The sequence below is a fragment of the Elephantulus edwardii genome, unplaced genomic scaffold (assembly GCF_000299155.1).
Source record: "Elephantulus edwardii isolate Elephantulus edwardi_28Jun2011 unplaced genomic scaffold, EleEdw1.0 scaffold00061, whole genome shotgun sequence".
NCBI lineage: Eukaryota > Metazoa > Chordata > Mammalia > Macroscelidea > Macroscelididae > Elephantulus > Elephantulus edwardii.
Window position 1 is genome coordinate 4,824,079 of NW_006399811.1, and position 18,161 is coordinate 4,842,239.

General features: G+C 41.5%; 1 protein-coding gene across 2 annotated transcripts in view; it reads right to left on the minus strand.

The window, feature by feature from the left end:
* Positions 1-17,913, minus strand: part of ASTN1 (astrotactin 1) — a 572,154-nt gene extending 554,241 nt beyond the window's left edge. The window contains exon 1 of one of the 2 annotated variants that reach the window (XM_006887713.1): positions 17,410-17,698. In XM_006887713.1, the coding sequence (XP_006887775.1) occupies positions 17,410-17,692 (283 nt within the window). In that variant the 5' untranslated portion in view covers positions 17,693-17,698. Of the gene's footprint in view, positions 1-17,409 lie in introns of both variants that reach the window. The other variant, XM_006887712.1, reaches the window with a different exon arrangement.
* Positions 17,914-18,161: the final 248 nt, after the last annotated feature.

Below are 18,161 nucleotides of genomic sequence, written 5' to 3' on the forward strand. Positions count from 1 at the left end.
TTACTTACAAAGACAAGATAGGAAGAAAACTTAAGAGTCCCAATTAATAGGATAAAGAGACTATCAAACTTAATTAAAAATGCACAAACAACAGAAAAGAAACTTGATAACTTGAAAATTAAACACCCAAATCAAAAGATATTTGGAAATAAGTAAAAGAGGACCTGGGGGAGGGGGGGAGGAACTGGCAACTATACATGAGACAAGAGATTCATCTCTAAATTTGATGGAAAATTTGAAGCATCACAACAAAAATAATTCTCTTAGCTAAACTTTTCAATACAAATGTAGGGCTACAGTATTAAATTCATAATTGTTGTATATTTAAGGTGCTTCTGGTTTCTTTGAAAAAACTTATCCATGGAGGAAGAAGGGTGGGAATGGGAAATAAAAATAAAGGAAATCAAGCTAACTGGAAAATAAATTGCTAGAAAAAGACGCTTTTATAAACATGTTATGTTATAAATTGGGGGATATAAATAACTGGACTATCTGCTTTGAGATAGCAATAAATAAATGAATTTTTTAAGGACACAAAAACTTGTATATGAATGTTTATTAATAGCTTTATTTATAAATGCCTAGAGCTAAACTAAGCATTAAGAGATGTAAGGAGTCACTATACCAAAACTAATTAGCTGGCACAGAAGAATTTAATGAAACAATGTATATCAAGAGCCTATGGTGATGAAGGAGGAAGTTCAAGCTGCTCTGAAGGAAGTGGCAAAAAAACAAGGTCCCAGGAATTGATGGCATACCAACTGACATATTTCAATAAACAGATGCTGCTCTGGACACGCTCACGGAAGATGTGCCTAGAAATCTGGAGGACAGTCACCTGGCCCGCTGACTGGAAAAGATCTATACCTCTCCCCATTCAAAAAAAAAGTGACTGTTGAGAGTGCGTGAAATTGTTGTTGTAGTTGAGTACCAATGAGTTGGAACCGACCCATAGCCAATCCTCCAGCAGGCTTTCAGAGGCAATTAATCGCAAAGGAGGAGAGTGCCCATTCTTCTCCTACAGAGCAGCTGTTGGATTTGAACCACGTGCCTTCGAGACTGCAGTACAGTTTCTTATCACTAGACCACAATATCATTAATATCACATGCAAGCAATATCCTGCTGAAAATTTTCCAAAAATGACCATAACAGTAGCACATCAACAGAGAACTGTCAGATGTGCAGGCTGGGTTTTGAAGAGGTCATGGTACTGGAGATAATGTTAGATGGATCTTGACCGAAAGTATAGAGTACCAGAGGAATGTCTGTGTTTCATTGACAATGCAAAGGCATTTGACTATGCAGAACACAACAAACTGTGGCTGACTCTGAGAAGAATGGGAATCCCAGAACACTTGATTGTGCTTATGCAAAATCTATACTTGGACCAGGAGGTAGACATCAGAACAGAGCAAGGAGGCACTGTGTGTTTCAAAATCAGGAAAGGTATACACCAGGGATGCATCTTATCTCCATACAAGATTTTAATCTCTATACAGAGACTGGGCCCTATGAGGACGAATATGGCCTTAGATTTGGAGGAAGACTGTGTTATGCATATAACACAAACTTTCTTGCAGAAGCTTAGGAAGACTTGAAGCATTTGCTTCAGAAGGTCAAGGACTGCAGCCTTCTATATGGACTGAAGCTAAACATCAAGAAACAAAGATTCTCACTACTGGACCATGATACAGATGAGACTGAGATTATTAACAGCTTCAGTTCTCTTGATTCCACAATCAACACTCTGGGTAAGCAGTGAGAAAAATACAAAAGACAAATTGCACTGGGAAAGCTGGTTGTCAGGGACCGCTCCAGAGTACTGAAGAGCAATGGTGTCAGTCTAGAGACTAAGATGTACCTGATCCACGCCATGGTCTCCACAATTACTTGCTATGCATCAGAAAGCTGGACAATGACTAAGAATGATAGAAGAATGATTGATGCTTTTGAGTAGGTGCTGTGGTGCTTGAGAAGTGTACTAAATATATCATGGACTGCTAAGAGAACAAAAAGGTTTGTTCATCCTAAAGAGGATGAAACCAGGCTGTTCCTTGGAGATAAGGATTCTGAAGCTTCGACTAACATACTTTGGCCATGTTGCAGGGAGGGATCAGATCTTGGAGATGGACATCATGGTTGGGAGGGTGGAGGGACAGTAGAAGAGAGGAAGAGCCTGGATGAGATAGATTGATTCCGTGACTGGTGTTATGGGGATAGGTGTGTCAGTGACAGGCTTCACAGCCGTTGTGTATAGGGTTGCAGTGAGTTGCAGGTGACTCAAAGGCACATAACAAGATCAAGAAACAAAGCTAAAAGCAACCAACATATTCTATAAGAGGTTAAAAAGAAATTAATAAATAAAGGTGGTCTACTTAGCAACAAAAAGAAATGAAAAATCAAACCACAAAATGTTATGAATGAATCTTACCTTCCTAAAGCTGAGTAAAGGAAGCCACTGTGAATAAGTTTAAACTCTATTCAATTAAATTTTTTTCTGGAAAACATAAAATTATATGGAAGATAATAAAATCAGTGATTACCAGAGGCTTAGGCAAAAAAACAGAATATTGGATCGATGAAGGATAAAAAAGTTTGGTTAGTTAAAACTGTTCTATGTGATACTATAATTGTGGATATATGCTACATCAAGATTCAGGCCTTTACAACACAAACAACAGTCCTTAATATGTACAAATTTTCTTAAAGGTCACTTAAGAAGGGAGCTCTGGTGGCCCAGTGGCAAGAAGCAATGCTGCAATCCCAAAGGCCACCAGACGCTCTGCTGGAGAAGGAGGGGCAATCTTCTCCTGGGCCAGTTGGATTCAAGTCATTGTTACACACACGTACATACACATCCCAATATACAATGCAGAATATGACAAATAATTATATCATAAATATATGATACATTATTGTAATGGGGTGGGGAGATATGGTAAGCAACGTAGTTTTATAAATATCTATTGGAACTGTCTACAAGACTAAAGTCAAAGGCAACTCTGAGTGCCTAAGATTTATCATTCAGATACCTTTCCTAGCCAATCATTAACTGTTTGTATTATGCTAAAGTATTTATTGTATTGAGATAGGGTTAGGATGGGATGCAAGCTTCACCTTAGTAGAGGCTTGCATAAGCTCATGGGACCTCAATACTAGGCACTTTCTCTTACGGACCACTCATCTAGGACACAGTATCCAGTCTGTATCACCCACAGCTGCCATCTAGCTGTGGAACAACTGTCTACCTGATCCTGGCCTATCACTCACCAGTGTCTCCAAAACCAGCCTGCATATCTACAGTCACATGAGTCATTCCCCTGATGGATCTGAGACTCTGGGAGACCTTCTAGTGAATCACTGAGACCAAAGACCATAGAGGAATTGGGTAACTGAGCCGAGGTTGGAGCTGTTGATGCCAGAAATTATGGACTGTTGTTGTTGTTCTGTGCCATCAAGTTGCCTATGACTCATAGTGGCCCTGTGTCTAGTAGCTCTGAATCCTGCCCTATCCGGAGCCAATCTCATCATCTCTGACAGACCTGATCCCATTTCTCCAGCCGCTGAGTCAATCCATCTCATCTTGGGTCTTCATCTCCTATGTGGTTCCTCCACCCTTCCAACCATGATGTCCTCCAAGGACTGGTCCTTTCTGATCATATGTCCAAAGTATGTGAGACAGAGCTCTGAAATCCTTGCCTCCAAGGAGCAGCTCTGTTTTACACTCTCCAGGACAGATCTGTTTGTTCTCCTGGCAGTCCATGGAATGTTCAACACTCTTCTCCAGCACCATAACTCAAAGGCATCTATTCTTTCTCTATCATCGTTAATCATTTTCAAACTCTCTGGTACATAACAAGTAATTGCAAAGAACATAACCTGAATCAGGTGCACCTCAGTCTCCAGACTGATATTTTTGCTCTTCAGTACTCTGAAGAGGTCCCTGACAGCCAACTTTGCCAATGCAATTTGTCTTTTGGTTTCCTTACTGCTGGTACCAACAGTGTAAACTGTAGAACAAAGCAAACTGAAGCTATTAACAACCTCTTCTCTGTTTAATATGAAGCTACCAACTCGCCCAGTGGTGAGAATCTTTGTTTTCTTGATGTTAAGCTTCAATCCATAATTGAAGACTAAAGCCGACCTTCTGTAGTAGGCACGTCAGGTCCTCCTCAGATTTAGCAAGCAAGGTTGTATTATCTGCATAAGACATGTTGTTGATGAGTCTTCCTCCAATTCTGATGCCACATTCCTCCTCATAAAGTCCAGTCTCCTGAATGAAAGGTATGGCCATAGGATGTATCCCTGATACACACCTTCCTGATCCCGAGCCATGCAGTGTTTCTCTGGGACTATGCTGACCTGTGACTTCTTAGAAATAATTTGCTACTAATCTTAGCAGGAAAATCAGAAAAACAGCAACTGTGCATAAGAACTGTATTCTAATTGATAAAAGTTGTTCCTCAAACAAATTTGGGTTAAAAATTCTGATACTGCTATATATGTGTATCAGAAGTGAACAATTAAATAAATGGATGGCAGATGGTGAGAGTCAGATTTCTCACTACTGGGGGCAGTTTACTGATAAACATGAGGAAAATATTAGAATTATCTGTATAGTTAGGATTTTAAGACAGAGATGTAAGTATGAATCTAAATTCTTCTCACATAGATAGAGATGGTTACATACCGGGATATTAGGAAGAGTGAGATAAACAGACAGTTAGATGGGAGCTCTGGTGGTATAGAACATAAAGGAACTTTGCTGTCACCTAACGACAAGTGTTTCAGGTCCACCGGCTGCTCTACCAGAAAAAAAGATGGACAATTTCCTTCCATGGAATGCAGGCCTCTGAAAATCCACTGATGGGTCAGTTATGAGTGACTTTCAACTCAATGGCACACCACCACCATAACAACAACATACATCTATATATTTATGTAGTGGGATTTAGAAGAGGCAATGGAACCAGGAATATCACTTCTAATGTCAGATGGATTCTAGCTGAAAGCAGAGAATACCAGAAAAATGTCTGCGCTTTACTGATTATGAAAAGGCACTAGACTGTATGGATCATAATAAATTATGACTAACATTGAGGAGAATGGGAATTCCAGAAGACTAAATTGTAATCATACGAAATTTACACTTAGACCAAGATGTCCGAAAGGAGCAAAAGAGCACTGATGATTTAAAATCAGGAAGAATGGAGCAAAAGAACACTGATGATTTAAAATCAGGAAGGCTGTGTGTCAAAGATGCATTGTTTCATCATACCTATTCAATTTCGATGCTGAATAAATCACTTGTGAAGCTGGACTCTATGAAGAGGAATGTGGCATAAGGATCAGTGGAGAAGACATCAACAACTTGCATTAAGCAGATGGCACAATACTGCTTGAGAAAAGTGAAACACAGGCTCCACAAGATCAAGGGCTACAGCTTTCAATAAGGACTGCATCTCATTATCAAGAAAGCACCACTGGGCCAATAAGCAGCATCGTGATAAATGGAGAAAGAAATGAAGTTGTTAGCGATTTCATCTTGGATCAACAGTCAACATCATGGTTATCAACCAGTTAAGAGATTAAGAGACATATAAGGAGCTCTGGTGGCTGAGTGCTTAGGAGTTGTGCCACCAACTCAAAGGTACAAAGTTTGAATCCATAAGCAACTCCACAGGATAAAGATGGGCAAGTTCCTCCCACGTGATTCACTGTTTCTGAAAACCCACTGAAGGGCCAGCTATGAGTTGTTTCTGATTCCACAGTACTCAACAATAATGTTGCATTTGGTAACTCTGTTGGCAGTGATCTCTCCAAAATGCTGAACAGCAATGATAACAATCTGAAGACTTAAGTACATCTGATTCAGGCCGTGGTCTTTTCAATCATTTACTGTGCATCTGAAAGTTGGACAATGAATAAAGATGATAAGGAAACATTTATGCTTTTGAGTTGTGGTGTTGGAAAAGAGTACTGAATATCTCATGGACTTCCAAAAGAACAGATATGTCTTGGGAAAAGTTTAGCCAGAGTGCTCCTTGGAGGCAAAAATGCAAAACTTCATCTCACATACTTTGGGCATTTTTCTAGGAAAAGCTATTTCTTGGAAAGGGACATTATTCTTGAAAAGAGAGAGGGTTGGCAAAAGAAAGGAAGATACAGAGCAAGATAAATGAACACACAGACTGCAGCAATGGACTTATGTATGTCAGAGATGAGCAGAATGGCACAGGATAGGACAGGGCTCTGGTCTGTTGTTCACAGGGTCACTATGGGTCGTACTCAACTCCATGGCACCTAACAACAACAACGTGTATGTCTATCAATATCTGTAACAATCTAGCTGTATGTTGGAGCCAAGTCATAGCTTACCCTCCAGTGGTTTTTAGAGGTTGGAAATCACATAGGGGAAGATTTCTCATCTTTCTCTAGCAGAACTGCTTGAAGGATTCAAATTGCTCATCTTAGGTTTCCGTCAGCAGCACAACTGCCCAGCCACTATGCCACCAGAGCTCATAGAACACAGACATACACACACACTCACACACGAGGAGCTAGTTCTAGTGGCATAGTCCACAGGGAGCAGTGCTGCTAGTCCAAATGTGACACCTCTCTGGTAGTTCAAATTCATCAACAGCTCTGACCAAGAAAGATGGAAGATCATCTGTGAAATTTAAAATCTCAGAAAATTTGCTGGAGGGTCAGCTGTGAGTCAATTCTTACTTGATGGCAATGTGTTTGAGAGGCTTTTAGTTTACATGGCCTAGAGACAAGAAGCTGTGTTGCAATTCCAAAATTGCGCAGTTCGAGGCCACCAGCTGCTCCATAAGAGGATAGGTAATCTCCTCCCATGTGATTAACTGGCTCTGAAAACTCAGCTATGGGTCAGTTCTGACTCAACAGTACACAACAACATATGACCATAACTCCTTGGAGAAAAAAAAGCTTGAGAGACAAGGCAAAATGAGTCAAGCATATCTGGTAATGATAAGAAGTAATGAAGTTCTCAAAAAACCAGAAAGCATGAAACCACACTGCCAGCCATGTGAAAGGGACACAGAAGACAACTAATGGAAAGAGCTCCCAACAGCCTAACTAGTGCACTTTGAAATGAAATTGATACAGTACGATTGTATTGTAACCAAAGTATAAAAGAATCATCTATAAGGACATACTGATGACAGAAGTAAATTGTTAAGTAAATAAATAGAAGTGATACTTTTTATATAGAAAAATTCAATTATCATTTAAGTATATATTCTATCCTCAAGGAGGAAAATCACAATTCCCATTCACTGCAGGCTTTGAAAAATGACTTCTTTCCAAAGGGTACAATATGGAAAAAAATGAGGAGAGTAACTTTATAGTGGAGAAATCAGTCAGATGATCAAGGTCAACATCAAAAGTGATGGCATATTGATAACATGCACACTTGAGAAGATAAAACCAAAAATGGCATTATGTCACTGTGCTGTTCCTCCATAAATTCATAACCTCAGTCTAAGCATGAGAAAAATATCAGACAAAACCCAAGACTTTCTACAGAGTACCTGTTCAGTATACTCCAAACAGTGAGAGCCATCAAAACCAGGTTTGTCTGAGAAACTGTTCCCGCCTAGAGATGTGTAAGAAGACATGAGGACTAAATGTAACCTGATATCCTAGGTGGAATGCTAGGACAGAAGCTGGGCATTATGGAAAAACAAAGAAATCAGAATGAAGTATGAGCATTGTTAAAATAGTGTTAACAATATAGTTTCTTTTAATGGTGACACAATTTGTAAATGTACCATCCTGCTGTAAGATGTTAACCATCAGAGAAACTGGATGAGGAGTATTAGAGAGTGGGCTATTACTGCCTTTGCATTATTTCTTTAAATCTAAAACTGATCTCAGTAAATTATACTTAAAATAAAAAGAAGGTAAGCAAAGTTAAGATTGCCATAATGTATGAAGTCTCTTTCATTTCCCTTCCTTCATCCATAACCGTCCCTTCTCATTAAAGCGTGGGTTTTGTTTCTTTTGTTTATTTATTGGTCTCCCTGTGTGAAAAGTTTTTATTACATTTGCATGTAACTTTAGGAGTCCTGTTGGCTTTATGGTTACTCACTTAGCTGCTAGCTAAACAGAGGAGCGGTCTAAAACCACCAGCCCTTCCACTGGAGAAAGATATATCATTCCACTTCCATAAAGAGTTACAACTTTGGAAATTCTGTGCGGCAGAATCACCATGAGTTTGACTTGAGGGCAACTGGTTTTATTTTTGTCTGTTTTATCTGTTGGTATGCACCCCTAAATAATAGGTTGTTCTCTTAAATGGAATTGTACTCTATGTATTTTTCTGCTAGTTGTTTTCCATTAATAGTATGTTAAAAGAGTTCTTAATTTGGGCATATATTGCTGTAACTCATTCATTTTCATGGCTAACATAAATGTACCACATGCCATACTTTTGCTGCCGATGTTCAAGTTGCCTGTGATTCATAATGACCCTAGATAAAATATAAAAGGCCACCTAATCTGCACCATCCACATAATCTATGCTTAGCTATTTTTCCAGGCACATCATCAAGTCATCTCATTGAGGGTCTTCTTAAGGGCATTGTGTTACTTCCTGGGTTTGCTACTACCAACCATGCTGCTTCAACTACTCATACGTAGGCATTTAAGAATCCCTATGTAACAAACACCTAGAAAGACTTGGTAGATCATAAGTTCTATACTCTATGATATATTGCCTAATTGTTTTATCAAAGGAGCCACGGCAATTTAATCAACACCTAGAGATCAACAGATAAAATTTCTTAGAGTGTGAAAATGCATGCAATTAATAAGAAAATACCAATTTATATTTATGCATCTGATTCAGGCCACAGTTTTTCCAATTACTAGGGATGCATCTGAGAGCTGGACAGTGAATAAAGAGGACAGAGGAATAATTGACATCTTTGAGCTGTGGTGTTGGAGAAGCGCACTGAACATCCCATGGAAGGCCAAAAGAATAAACAGATATATCCTGGAGAGCCTTGAGTGCTCTTTGGAGGCAAGAATGATGAGGCTACTCCTTGGAGAAGGACATGATGGTGGGAAGGGTGAAGGGTCGACTAAAGAGAGAAAGACCTTCAACCAGCTAGACTGACATGGTGACTGCTGCAATGGACTCTCGTGTGTCAGAAGTGTGAGGGTGGCACAGGATATATCGAACAGGGTTCAGATCTTTTGTTCATAGGTTCGCTATGAGTTATACTCAACGGCACCTAACAATTATTCATATTTGCAATAAAAAAATGAAGAATCTCAAATCTAGTACCTTAAAAATTACCAAAGACTTCAGCTTGTCTTGTGAGACTAACTTGCTCAAAACAGAGCTCTTCCTGCCATCTGTGTGCATATATTTGAACTTTGTATAAAAGTGGGAAAATAAGAACTTGGCATATCCCTGGTAAAGAGGAGCCAAGCCCTGTTCTTATAAACTGGACCTAATCTGAGGAGCCAGTAGCCTTTTAGATTTAATTGCATTCCTAAGGAAAATACATTTAGATACATACAAAACATACTCTTCAGAACAAGACCTCAATCTTACCTACAAAGCTGGAGAAATGAATTAAGCTTATATTTTACTCTTCCTTCAAAAACTCCAGTGACTTGTATTGAAATCATAGCTGTATATCTAGAAAATACATTTGAGTGTTGAAAAATTCATCACTCATGCATTCAAAATTCCTTTGATGTAAAAATCTACATTTCTGTACGGAAATAATAAATAATAACTCTATCAATACTATAAATTAGCACATTCTACTAGTATAAGTTATACAAAAGTTCTGAAGGCTCTACCTTAGATTGCTACCACTTATCTTAACACGTCTTAGATGGATGGGGCTGTCGCTCTATACAATTTGTTATGGTTAGTCTAGGCAGCTCACTGTAAAGGCAAGCAAATAGAAAGAAAGGAAACTAAATATTCTAAAGTTCCTTCTCAAATGAGAAGATGGAAAAATAAGTGAAAAGACATTAAGGGTGTGTGAATATTTGAATTGCTTCCAAATAGACCAAATTTCACCCTTTACGTAGAAAACTGTGCTCAAAAAGACATTTTTAAGGCAATTTTAAAGTTCAGTAATGAGTTTAGAACCCCCACTGGGGGCTCTGTTAGTGGATTCTAAGCACAAGACCACCAAGCACAAAGCTCATAAACCTCAGACACAGGTGCTAAAATAATAGCACCTTCTTGACAACAGTTCTTCTCTGGGATCTCAGGTCTGTGTTTCCACAGGGCCCTTCTCAGAAGAGGGAACTCTGGTAGCTTAAACGTAAGGAACTGCGCTGTCAACTCAAACTCATGCAGTTCAAATCTCCCAGCTGCTCCATGGGATAAAGATGGGCAATCACCTCTTTTGCCACTTACAGCCTCTTAAAACATGCTAGGGGGTCAGTTATGAGTGGGTTCCAACTCAACAGTATACAACAGCTACTTCTCAGAAGAGCACTGGACACAATATCTTCATTACCAAGTATCTTGTACTGTTCATCGTTACTGTGAGAGCCATAACACAAGGGAGGGGTATGGATACATGGCACCCTCAGCCAGGACACTAACAATGAAATAAGAAGTACCAAATTCTACTTAGGTGAGATCTGAATTGGGGTGTTGGGGAAGACTACTGAATATGCCATGGGCTGACAAAAAAGAACAAATATGTCTGTGCTGGAGAAAGTGTAGCCAGGTTGCTCCTTACGGACAAGGATAGTGAAAATTTGTCTCTGTGTCTCGGTCACGTTGTCAGAAGGGGACAGTCCTTTAAAAGGCTGGGAAAGGAAGAGGGTCATTGAGAAAGATCCCCAACAAAGATCGATTGATACAGTGACTGTAATAATGGGCTCACACATGTCAGAGATGGAGATGGTGAGGAGGTATAGGAAAAGACAAGTTCAGATCTGTTGTTTGAAGTGTCACTATGAGTCATAGCTGATTCAATGACACCTAACAATAATAACAATATTTACTTAAGAAAGTATTTCTTGATGAAGGTCATCTTTTTCTGCTTTAAAGCATGTGGTGTGAAAAATAATTTAACAAGCAAGGATAGTCAAGAGGTGCTTGGCACAGTGCCTGGCAACATTTGAATCTGTTATACATAAGGTTGCTGTGAGTTAGAGCTGACTAGAGAGCAACTGACAGCCTCAACTATAGAACAAACCAGGTGAGTGTGCATTTTCTGTTCTAAGCATTGCCAGGGCTCTTTTTATACAACCACAAAAAAAAGGGAGACTTTGAAAACGTTTAAGGAATATAAAATCGTTGTTATGAGAAAGACTTACATACCACACACAGCTGAGTTCAAGTGGTAGAATCCTTAATTGCTAGCTCTGTAACTCTGAGCAACTCACTTAACTTCTCTGATCATCTTTTTTCCACTGAAGGAATAAGTGAAGAGCCAGAAGTAGACACAGGATCTGTCCTCAAAGCCTGTTATTTTATCCACCTCACCAGATTGCTCCAGAACACTTTAAGTTCCCCCAATCTGATAACTTTGCAAGCTGATTGACTGATGTTCCAAATGTTCTTGCCAGAACAAGAATATTCTTCAAGTAGAATCTCATGGCAGTAGCTAAAGCAAAATTTTACGGCACGAGGGCAACAGCTTCTCACATTTTTCACATGTAAAGTTCAATAGTTAGGTCTCAGTGACAGGGGCTCCCCCTTCAAGTAATCGTAAGACTGAAGAAGACATTCTAGTCATAGTATAGTAAACCTGGGAGCCACACTTCAGGAGAACCCTTCATCTCCAAAGCACGCATCTGAAAGGGCTCCTATTTTGAAATTTGTAATACAGCCTTTTAGTTGAGATATGAAATGTTAGTGGATTTGTCTGGCAAGCCCTTTATACTCTCTTAAGAGGGCTATACGGCATTGAATATTTTCAATATTAACATTTGTTAATATTTATTAATAAATATGTTAAAGTAGATATTACAGCTCAGCAGTAGTTTAGAGAGTTTTACAATTCTGAAAGCAGGGGTTTAGATTACCTGGATTAAAACTGTCACATAAGTATATAAAAAGGATACATATTATCAGACATTGTACGTATTGTCATTAACAATGTGGAACAATATATGCATAGCTGATTGACGGGAAAAAGCTAAGGAAAGATTTTCACACAGAAAAATCATGGAGGCTTGACAGAGATAGGAGGGAAGAAGAAGGTAACAGATTATTAGCAGCTGGATGGGTGGAGTGAAGAAAAAGAGCAAGGTACAATGAGGATTTGATGAGACATCATCATAATTGGCATTGATAATCAGTGGCAAAGTTTAACAGGACAGCAAATAATAAATGTTTGAGAGGATATGGACAGATAGGAGCCCTTATACACAGTTGGTGGGATTGTAAAATGGTACAACCACTCTGGAAGGTAGTTTCACATTTCCTCAAAAAGCTGAACATAGAAATTCTTTATGACCTGCTTGGAATATACCTCAAGAAAATTAGAAATGAGACATAAACAGAGATTTGTACACCAATGTTCATAGCAGTGTTATTCACCATCACAAGAACAGGCCAAATGTCCAACCAAAATTGAATGGATTGAGAAATTATGGTACATTCACACTACAGAATACTATAAAGCATGCAGGAGCAATGATTAGAAAATTACAGGATAACTTGGGAGGGAACAGAGGGAATAACTTGGTCCCAAAGGACAAATACTGTGTAAGTCTATCATTGTAGCAATTGAAAGGCAACTTATAAAACATGTATGAGGATTCAAGGGGAGGGAGGGTAGGACCAGAGAGGTGAGGATGGGAGGGGAGGTGGTATAATCATAGAATCACACAATTTGATGGGTAGAGGGAGGGGTGGGTAAAAGAACTATTAAAGAACCCATGTGGAAAACAATGTATATGGACTTTGTAAGCAAATCAGTATAAAATAAAAATTTAAAAACAGACAAAAGTATATGAATAAAAACCAACTGAAAATAGAACAGATTCAATGATTTTTTTAAAAATGATACATAGCACAATGGGTATTAGTGGAGCACTGATGGCCTAGTGGCAAGAAGCTGATCTACAATCCCTAAGGCACATGGTTTGAGGCCACCAGCTGCTCCGAGGGAAAAGAATGAGCAATCTCCTCCCATGCAATTAACTGTCTCTGAAAAGTCAGCAGATCAGCTATGGGTCAATTCCATCTAGATAGTATACAACAACATGATAACCTAGAGAGGACAGGCTCTGACGGAAAATACTGACATTAAAAACATTTTCAAACTATGTGTAGTCAAACAAAACACGCTTAGAAGTCATGCCTGGCCCTGTATCACCAGTTTGTAATCCCTGCCTCCTAGACCTGGAGGCCCTTCCCTACCCCTCTCCTGAAGGATGTCAAAACTGATGATGGAGAGAGACTCTAGGCACTGCTCCTCATTGTTTCCTCTCCTAGGCTTCTTGTTGTTGTGTATCACAGAGTCAGAACCGACCCATAGCTGACCATCCAGCGGATTTTCAGAGTTAATCGTATGAGAGGAAACTGCTCTTTCTTCTTCCAAGGAGCAACTAACTGGTGGATTCAAACTGCATGCCTTCGGGATTGCAGTGCAATTTCTTACTATTAGGACACCACAGTTCCCTCCTCCTAGAGAGGTAGAGAACTATGGTCCACTCCCAAGAGTCTGGTGTGGTTCCCTCACCTCAAATCTTACTCAAGTCTCTACTCTAACCAGGCTGCTCTCTTGACTATCTTGTTTCCATGGCATTCTTCTGTTCACTCCAATCACTGGGCCTTGCCAAGATCCCTAACATCTTCAACTTTCCCAAGTGAAGGCAAATCTACTTTACCTTTAATTTCATTCATGTGTTTTGTTTTTTTAATCCATCCATGGTGCATAAAAAAGTAGGATGAACTCAGTCTACCTTGAGAAAGAAAGGGCGGCATATGTGCAGAGTTCAGCACCAAGAATACATTCTTTCTAGGCGGAGAGGAATGAGAGTAGTGATGTCAATTTGAAGAGTAAAGTGTGCCTGATTTAGGCCATGATCTTTTCAGTGACCTTATATGCATCTGAGAGCTGGGCAATGAATAAGGAAGAACTGATGCCTTTGATTTGTGGTGCTGGAGAAGAGTATTCAATGGACTGCCAAAAGAATGAACAGATATGTCTTGGTAAAAATGCAGACAGAGTTACCCTTGGAGGAAAGGATGACAAAGCTTTGTCTCCCATACTTTGGACATGCTGCTAGCAAAGGCTCTTTCCTTGGAAAGGGATATTATGCTTAGAAAGATGGGAGAATCAGTGAAAGAGAAGCAGACTCCCAACAAGATGATTGACATGATGATTGCAGCAAATGGGCTCAAGTGTATCAGAGATGCTGAGGATGGCACAGGTTAGGGCAGGATTCAGATCTGTTGTTCGGAAAGTCCTGAAAAGGGGCAAGTTTGTGAAACAGTAAATATAATATGACTGCTGGGAGGGATAAGAGTTGGAGAGATTGGCTCTAGACAAATAAGGGCAGACTCATGCTTGCTTCATTGAAGTAGCACTTGATCCTGAAGGCAAAAAGGAGACAATTTTTTTTTTCCACCCGAGAGTGACATGATTTTGGTGAGGGTCACACCTCTTCTCAGGAGTCTCCTTTTACTACGAATCACACTGATATTCCCTTGAACATCAGCACCCCTATACAATTATGTATAGCTTTTATCATCTACTTCCATTGACTAGGAGGTACTTGAGAATGAGAGCTTTTTAAATTTATTATCATTACTGTTATCATTAACCATCTCTCTAGTGCTGCAAACAGTTAATGCACGGGCTGCTAACCAAAAGGTTAGAGTATGTACCCAGAAGGACTTTATAAGAAAGATATGGCTAAGTATTTTTTTTGGGGGGGGGGGTCAGGAATCTGCTACTGGAATCCTTGTGGACCACAGCCCTACTCTAACACTTTGGAAGTCATCATGAGTCAGAACCAACCAGACATCAACTAGTACTGGTAACAATGCCTAGGAACGCTCATTAAGGGAATGCTCACTAAAGTCCCAGGACTGGCTGATTCAGATTCCTCCTGCGGGTGGATTGATCCAACTAGGCTCCAGAGAATAAAGCAAACTACAACCAAATTGACTGAAAAGCCCTTACTAGTGCCTATAAGTTACAAGATTCAGGGCCTCACAAGTTAACTTCAAAATCAACCACACTTGACTCTATCCTTCATCCTTTCCCTGCTTGCGCAGCTCCATGACTAAAGTTGAGACTCAGTAAGGATAGTTTCTGAATATATTGTGTTGTCTGCTGCAATCAATGCATCTATCAACAAGTGCATCTGGTTGTGAAGTAAAAGATGCTGTCTTCCCATGTGTAAATGCCAAGTTGTAGCAGGTTACCATAGCAACCTCAACAAGGTGCTGCAGTGGGCAGCTTTGTACAGAAATGCAGAAAACCCATCCTTTAGCATGTGGACTTTTGCTGTGCACACTGGATGGTAGTCAGCACATCATGGCTTTAGGCACTGGCTTTGAAATTCGGGGGGGGGGAGTGAAAAAAAAAAGTGGACTTCTGAATACCTACAAGCTTTACGTCCCCTTTTCACAGGACATGACCTTTTCCACATACAGTAACACTGCCCATAGAGTGCATAATGGGCTCTTCAGAAATACATAATTTCCCGTACCCATTCCTATACACTCTGATGAACAGATTGTACTTACACAACAGTACGACTTAAATACAAAATTGACATCTACAAAACAACCCAGCATTTTCTACATTTTAATGAACAGTAATATCTATAGTGTTCCTTTGCCCAGCCAGCCTCCAGTTTTTATTTTGTTTCTGGTGTTTTCTTAAAGCAAGGACAAACGATCCCATCAAGTAGCGTGGGCTGGATTGCACAGGTTTCACTGAATGTGCTGCCAGGAACTGGAAACCAACTTTTCAAAAGACCCAGTAATTTTTCAAATAGCTTTGCCACAGTGTTTGGGGAGTAGGGATTAACTTGCCTTCTTTTAATGCTACTTTGTGTGTAATTATCGCTGGTGCAAAAATAGCAAGTGAGATATGATGACATTTCACTGATGAGTCTAACTTATATATATGGCCACCAGGAAGCCATTTGCCTTCAGAACAAACTCTAGTTGGTAGGACTTTAAGTAGATGGAAGAACCTCTTGGGCATTTTATATCTATATCCTGGATATAAAGATTTATTTGTGGTTACCTCTGAGTTATGCCATAAGTAAGAATAATGTATAGCATCATTAAATAAATAGACTGCATGGATGAGTGTACACAGGAGGACAAGAGATGCATATGGACATGGAGCAGGAGCAGAACTCTGGTTGACCATATCCCATGAACGTGGGGTGCTTTGTCGCGTGCCAGAACAGGGCCACAATATCCTTTGCAGCTTGGGAGTGGAAAAGAGAGATGGATTTCAGATGACACGGAGATTCCAGTACCTGAAGGAGTTTTGTGGCCTAAGAAAACAAAGATGGGGACACCAAGAGAGAAAGGATTTAAATAAATAAAATTGAAGGAAAAAATAAAAATAAACCACAAAATAAGCCCTTGTAGGCCAGGGAAGTCATTCTGTATGCAGGGATACCCGAGTTTCTTTTAGGGAGAATGGAAAACAAAAGAGAAGTGGTAAGAGACCAAATCAGTTGAGTGATTTCTTCATCCAAGGGACTGTGATGTGATAGGAGACTGGGAGGTGATTGAATGAGGTTGTTGTGTTACATTTCAGCTTGGAGGTGGGACTTCCTAGGCTGGAAACCAAGCATTAAGGAAACTTTGGTGCACTGGATAGATGCCTGAAAGGGCAGATGTCACCTGGGGACTGAAAAAAAGGTCCTTCTTGTGTGAGGACCTGGGAACCAGTCAGTGCAACCCAGCCGGCACACGCCTGGCCAGGTGATAAGGGGGACGCTCCCTCATTTCCACGGCTCCAGGAAATGTTGTGGGTGGGTCTGTTTGTCCTGGGGTGTGAAGCACAGCATTGAGCATGTGGCCAGGGAGAGAGGCGACGGGCTTATGGGAGTTGAGCTGGCAGAAGACAAGAAACACGCTGTGGCTGTGGTCTCGAATCAAGGCTGGGAGGTCAAGGCTGGGAAAGGCATGCTTAGCAAAGACACACTGAGCAACCGGTTCCTTTCAGGCAGGGCGGGTGAGGGGACGCTGGAGGCCCAGCATCCGGGTCGGATTTGGGGAGGAGAAGTCAGGTGCACCGAGGCGCTGCCCGGCCTGCCGGTGGGTGTGGAGCTGAGAGTGGGGCGGATCCTGGGAGGGCGTGGGGGAGGGGAGGTGGCGGGCGCGTGGGTGTGTGTGGAGCGAGCCGGAGTGGGGGTGGGGGCGCCGGGCCCGCGCCTCCGGCCGCCCGACCTCCCCCGGGACTCACCCAGCACGAAGTAGGGCAGCTCCGTGTTCTCCAGGTCGTCCACCACGACCATCTCTCCAGGGAAGTCGTTGCGCACCGAGAAGAGGAGCTTGGGCTCGGAGGCCGAGGGGCTATGCATGATGCTCAGGTCGTTCTCGCGCAGGAAGGGCAGCGCCGACACGGTGATGCTTTTGAGCTTGCACTCCAGCTCCTTGGAGGGATCCACATCGCCCGCGGCCGTGGCCAGCACCGCCGCCGGCCCCCAGCAGCAGGCGAGCAGGGCGCAGAGCCGGGCTAAAGCCATCTTGAGCCCCGGCCGCCTTCCTCCCAGCGCAGCGATGGTGGGGGAGGAACGAGCGGGGAGGGAGCGAGCGAGTGAGCGCGGGAGGCGGGGGCAGGTGGGGAGGGGACGCGCCGCCCGGAGCCTGGTGCCCGGGCCGCCAGGCCGCTCGCCCTCGCCGCGCGCGGGGCTGAAGCCCTCAAGCCGAAAGGGCAGGCTTTTTTGTTTCCAGGAGCCGCGTATGTGGAGAATGGAAGGGAAGGGCGTCAGGAGGAAAGAGGAAGGGAGCTGAGGATTCTAGGGAATCAGGTCAGCCCCCAGCTGGCGCCGGTGCTGATGTTTTTTCCTCTTGCTTTGCATCCTCAGGCTAGAGCACCCTCTTGGCTGTTAACCACCTGAATCGATTTGGCTCTCCCCTAATCAGTCTTTGCAATGCAGAAACCATTCTTTTTCACTCACTATTCAGATGGTTCAGGATGGGCTTCACACAGAC